Source organism: Oncorhynchus nerka, linkage group LG1 (genome assembly GCF_034236695.1).
Source record: "Oncorhynchus nerka isolate Pitt River linkage group LG1, Oner_Uvic_2.0, whole genome shotgun sequence".
Classification (NCBI taxonomy): domain Eukaryota; kingdom Metazoa; phylum Chordata; class Actinopteri; order Salmoniformes; family Salmonidae; genus Oncorhynchus; species Oncorhynchus nerka.
The window spans coordinates 51049210-51055209 of record NC_088396.1 but is presented as its reverse complement, the minus strand read 5'-3'; the positions used below and the strand labels follow the sequence as shown (position 1 = coordinate 51055209).

Here is a 6000-nt window from a genome sequence, read left to right as displayed (position 1 = left end):
TATATTGGAAGATGGTGTGGGTGGGACGCAGACCTCGTATTGGATCATATAATTGCAGCTCTCCTTGTAACCTTGATGAGCTAAATCAGGTGTGTGTGTGTGTGTGTGTGTGTGTGTGTGTGTGTGTGTGTGTGTGTGTGTGTGTGTGTGTGTGTGTGTGTGTGTGTGTGTGTGTGTGTGTGTGTGTGTGTGTGTGTGTGTGTGTGTGTGTGTGTGTGTGTGTGTGTGTGTTGTGTGAACGTCTTTCAGTGTCTTGCTTGGACCTTGTGAGAGAGAGGAGTATAAACGTCTACCATCTAGTATGGCGGCGTCCCATTGGTGGGCTGCAGCAGTGTTAGTCCCAAATGGACCCTATTCCCTAGACAGTGCAATACTTTTGACCAGAGCCTTCTGGGTACTACAGTTGAAGTCGGACGTTTACATACACCTTAGCCAAATACATTTAAACTCAGTTTTTCACAAATCCTGACATTTAATCCTAGTAAAAATTCCCTATTTTAGGTCAGTTAGAATCACCATTTTATTTAAAAAAAATTGAAATGTCAAAATAATAGTAGAGAGAATTATTTATTTCAGCTTTTATTTCTTTCATCACATTCTCAGTGGGTCAGACATTTACATACACTCAATTAGTATTTGGTAGAATTGCCTTTAAATTGTTTAACTTGTTTCAAACATTTCAGGTAGCCTTCCACAAGCTTCCCACAATAAGTTGGGTGAATGTTGGCCCATTCCTCCTGACAGAGCTGGTGTAACTGAGTCAGGTTTGTAGGCCTCCTTCCTCGCACATGCTTTTTCAGTTCTGCGCACACATTTTCTATAGAGGTAAGGGCTTTGTGATGGCCACTCCAATACCTTGACTTTTTGCCACAACTTTGGAAGTATGCTTGGGATCATTGCCCATTTGGAAGATCCATTTGCAACCAACTTTCTGACTGATGTCTGGAGATGTTACTTCAATATATCCACGTAATTTTCCTCCCTTTATGGTGCCATCTATTTTGTGATGTGCACCAGTCCCTCCTGCAGCAAAGCACCCCACTGTAACGCTCGTCTTCCTCCTCTGAGGAGGAGTAGGAAGGATCGGAGGACCAATGCCCAGCGTGGTAAGTGTACATAATGATATATTTAATAAACAACCTCTGAGGAGGAGTAGTAGGAAGGATCGGAGGACCAGCGTGGTAAGTGTCCATAATGATATATTTAATAAATCAACTGAACAAAATATCAAAAGTACAAGCAAACAACCGAAACAGTCCCGTATGGTGAAAACACAGGATACAACCACCCACAAAACACAATAGAAAACAGACTACCTAAATATGGCTCCCAATCAGAGACAATGACTAACACCTGCCTCTGATTGAGAACCATACTAGGCCAACCACATAGAAATATAACAGAACAAAACATAGAAAAACAACATAGAATGCCCACCACAACTCACGCCCTGACCAACTCAAATAAAGACATAAAAAAGGAACTAAGGTCAGAACGTGACACCCACAACATGATGCTGCCACCCCCGTGCTTCACGGTTGGGATGGTGTTTTTCATCTTGCAAGCCTCCCCCTTTTCCATCAAACATAACGATGCTCATTATGGCCAAACAGTTCTATTTTTGTTTCATTAGACCAGAAAGTACAATCTTAGTCCTCATGTGCAGTTGCAAACCTTAGTCTGGAGCAGTGGCTTCTTCCTCGCTGAGCGGCCTTTCAGATTATGTCGATATAGGACTCATTTTACTGTGGATATAGATACTTTTGTACCTGTTTCCTCCAGCATTTTCACAAGGTACTTTGCTGTTGTTTTGGGATTGATTTGCACTTTTCGCACCAAAGCACGTTCATCTCTAGGAGACAGAACGCGTCTCCTTCCTGAGCGGTATGACGGCTGCGTGGGCCCATGGTGTTTATACTTGTTTGCTATTGTTTGTACAGATGAACGTGGTACCTTCAGGCATTTGGAAAATGCTCCCAAGGATGAACCAGACTTGTGAAGGTCTACAATTTTTTTTCTGAAGTCTTGGCTGATTTCTTTTTATTTTCCCATGATGTCAAGCAAAGAGGCACTGAGTTTGAAAGTAGGCCTTGAAATACATCCACAGCTACACCTCCAATTGACTCAAATTATGTCAAATAGCCTATCAGAAGCTTCTAAAGCCATGACATCAATTTCAGGAATTTTCCAAGCTGTTTAAAGGCACTTAGTGTATTTCAACTTCTGACCCACTGGAATTGTGATACAGTGAATTATAAGTGAAATAATACGTCTGTAAACAATTTCTGGAAAAATGACTTGTGTCATGCACAAAGTAGATGTTCTAACTGACTTACCAAAACTATAGTTTGTTAACAAGAATTTTGTGGAGTGGTTGAAAAATGAGTTTTAATGATTCCAACCTAAGTGTAAGTAAACTTTCGACTTCAACTGTATATAGGGAACAGGGTCCTGGACAAAAGTAGTGCTCTTAATGCGGAATAGTATTCCATTTGTGAGGCAGTGATGTCCTCTCATTGGGGGACTTGTGAGATATTAGTGAACATTTCTTTTTTTGACTCCCTCCCTCCCTGCTTCATGTTCTGCCTCTCTCCCTCCCTGCTTCATGTTCTGCCTCCCTCCCTGCTTCATGTTCTGCCTCCCTCCCTCCCTCCTCCCTCCCTGCTTCATGTTCTCCCTCCCTCCTTGCTTCATGTTCTGCCTCCCTCCCTCCCTCCCTGCTTCATGTTCTCCCTCCCTCCCTGCTTCATGTTCTGCCTCCTTCCCTGCTTAATGTTCTGCCTCCCTCCCACCCTGCTTCATGTTCTGCCTCCTTCCCTGCTTCACGTTCTCCCTCCCTCCCTGCTTCATGTTCTCCCTCCCTCCCTCCCTCCCTGCTTCATGTTCTGCCTCCCTCCCTCCCTGCTTCATGTTCTGCCTCCTTCCCTGCTTCATGTTCTGCCTCCCTGCTTCATATTCTGCCTCCCTCCCTGCTTCATGTTCTGCCTCCCTCCCTCCCTCCTGCTTCATGTTCTGCCTCCCTCCCTCCCTGCTTCATGTTCTCCCTCCCTCCCTGCTTCATGTTCTGCCTCCCTCCGTGCTTCATATTCTGCCTCCCTCCCTCCCTCCCTGCTTCATGTTCTGCCTCCCTCCCTGCTTCATGTTCTGCCTCCCTCCCTGCTTCATGTTCTGCCTCCCTCTCTCCCTCCCTACTTCATGTTCTGCCTCCCTGCTTCATGTTCTGCCTCCCTCCCTCCCTCCCTGCTTCATGTTCTGACTCCCTCCCTGCTTCATGTTCTGCCTCCCTCCCTCCCTGCTTCATGTTCTGCCTCCTTCCCTGCTTCATGTTCTCCTCCCTCCCTCCCTGCTTCATGTTCTCCCTCCCTCCCTCCTGCTTCATATTCTGCCTCCCTCCCTCCCTGCTTCATGTTCTGCCTCCCTCCCTGCTTCATGTTCTGCCTCCCTCCCTCCCTGCTTCATGTTCTGCCTCTCTCCCTGCTTCATGTTCTGCCTCCTTCCCTGCTTCATGTTCTCCCTCCCTCCCTGATTCATGTTCTCCCTCCCTCCCTCCCTGCTTCATATTCTGCCTCCCTCCCTCCCTGCTTAATGTTCTGCCTCCCTCCCTGCTTCATGTTCTGCCTCCCTCCCTCCATCCCTGCTTCATGTTCTGCCTCCCTCACTCCTTCCCTGCTTCATGTTCTGCCTCCCTGCCTCCCTGCTTCATGTTCTGCCTCCCTCCCTCCCTCCCTGCTTCATGTTCTGCCTCCCTGCTTCATGTTCTGCCTCCTTCCCTGCTTCATGTTCTCCCTCCCTCCCTGCTTCATGTTCTGCCTCTCTCCCTCCCTGCTTCATGTTCTGCCTCCCTGCTTCATGTTCTGCCTCCTTCCCTGCTTCATGTTCTCCCTCCCTGCTTCATGTTCTGCCTCCCTCCCTCCCTGCTTCATGTTCTGCCTCCCTCCCTCCCTCCCCCTGCTTCATGTTCTCCCTCCCTCCCTGCTTCATGTTCTGCCTCCCTCCCTCCCTCCCTGCTTCATGTTCTCCCTCCCGCCCTGCTTCATGTTCTGCCTCCCTCCCTCCCTCCCTGCTTCATGTTCTGCCTCTCTCCCTCCCTGCTTCACGTTCTGCCTCCCTCCCTCCCTCCCTGCTTCATGTTCTCCCTCCCGCCCTGCTTCATGTTCTGCCTCCCTCCCTCCCTCCCTGCTTCATGTTCTGCCTCCCTCCCTTCCTGCTTCATGTTCTGCCTCCTTCCCTGCTTCATGTTCTCCCTCCCTGCTTCATGTTCTGCCTCTCTCCCTCCCTGCTTCATGTTCTGCCTCCCTCCCTCCCTGCTTCATGTTCTGCCTCCCTCCCTCCCTCCCTGCTTCATGTTCTCCCTCCCTCCCTGCTTCATGTTCTGCCTCCCTCCCTCCCTCCCTGCTTACATTTACATTTACATTTAAGTCATTTAGCAGACGCTCTTATCCTTCATGTTCTCCCTCCCGCCCTGCTTCATGTTCTGACTCCCTCCCTCCCTCCCTGCTTCATGTTCTGCCTCCCTCCCTCCCTCCCTGCTTCATGTTCTCCCTCCCGCCCTGCTTCATGTTCTGCCTCCCTCCCTCCCTCCCTGCTTCATGTTCTGCCTCCCTGCTTCATGTTCTGCCTCCTTCCCTGCTTCATGTTCTCCCTCCCTGCTTCATGTTCTGCCTCCCTCCCTCCCTGTTTCATGTTCTGCATCCCTCCCTCCCTCCCTGCTTCATGTTCTCCCTCCCTCCCTGCTTCATGTTCTGCCTCCCTCCCTCCCTCCCTGCTTCATGTTCTCCCTCCCGCCCTGCTTCATGTTCTGCCTCCCTCCCTCCCTCCCTGCTTCATGTTCTGCCTCTCCCCTCCCTGCTTCACGTTCTGCCTCCCTCCCTCCCTCCCTGTTTCATGTTCTCCCTCCCGCCCTGCTTCATGTTCTGCCTCCCTCCCTCCCTCCCTGCTTCATGTTCTGCCTCCCTCCCTCCCTGCTTCATGTTCTGCCTCCTTCCCTGCTTCATGTTCTCCCTCCCTGCTTCATGTTCTGCCTCTCTCCCTCCCTGCTTCATGTTCTGCCTCCTTCCTTCCTGCTTCATGTTCTGCCTCCCTCCCTCCCTCCCTGCTTCATGTTCTCCCTCCCTCCCTGCTTCATGTTCTGCCTCCTCCCTCCCTCCCTGCTTACATTTACATTTACATTTCCATTTGACGCTCTTATCCTTCATGTTCTCCTCCCGCCCTGCTTCATGTTCTGCCTCCTCCCTCCCTCCCTGCTTCATGTTCTGCCTCCCTCCCTCCCTCCCTGCTTCATGTTCTGCCTCCCTGCTTCATGTTCTGCCTCCTTCCCTCCCTCCCTGCTTCATGTTCTCCTCCCTCCCTGCTTCATGTTCTGCCTCCCTCCCTCCCTCCCTGCTTCATGTTCTCCCTCCCTCCCTGCTTCATGTTCTGCCTCCCCCTCCCTCCCTGCTTCATGTTCTCCCTCCCGCCCTGCTTCATGTTCTGCCTCCCTCCCTCCCTCCCTGCTTCATGTTCTCCTCTCCCCCCTGCTTCATGTTCTGCCTCCCTCCCTCCCTCCCTGCTTCATGTTCTCCTCCCGCCCTGCTTCATGTTCTGCTCCCCTCCCTCCCTCCCTGCTTCATGTTCTGCCTCCCTCCCTCCCTGCTTCATGTTCTGCCTCCTTCCCTGCTTCATGTTCTCCCTCCCTGCTTCATGTTCTGCCTCTCTCCCTCCCTGCTTCATGTTCTGCCTCCCTTCCTTCCTGCTTCATGTTCTGCCTCCCTCCCTCCCTCCCTGCTTCATGTTCTCCTCCCTCCCTGCTTCATGTTCTGCCTCCCTCCCTCCCTCCCTGCTTACATTTACATTTACATTTAAGTCATTTAGCAGACGCTCTTATCCTTCATGTTCTCCCTCCCGCCCTGCTTCATGTTCTGCCTCCTCCCTCCCTCCCTGCTTCATGTTCTGCCTCCCTCCCTCCCCTCCCTGCTTCATGTTCTCCCTCCCGCCCTGCTTCATGTTCTGCCTCCCTCCCTC

At 51.0% G+C, this 6000-nt stretch overlaps 1 protein-coding gene across 1 annotated transcript in view; it reads right to left on the bottom strand.

Moving 5' to 3' along the window:
• Nucleotides 1-1675: 1675 nt before the first annotated feature.
• The window catches only part of LOC135571473 (uncharacterized), a 46255-nt gene continuing 41930 nt past the window's right edge, over nucleotides 1676-6000 (bottom strand). The window contains exon 5 of the mRNA XM_065017954.1: nucleotides 1676-1712. Coding sequence (XP_064874026.1) covers nucleotides 1676-1712 — 37 coding nt within the window. The remainder of the gene's footprint in view (nucleotides 1713-6000) is intronic.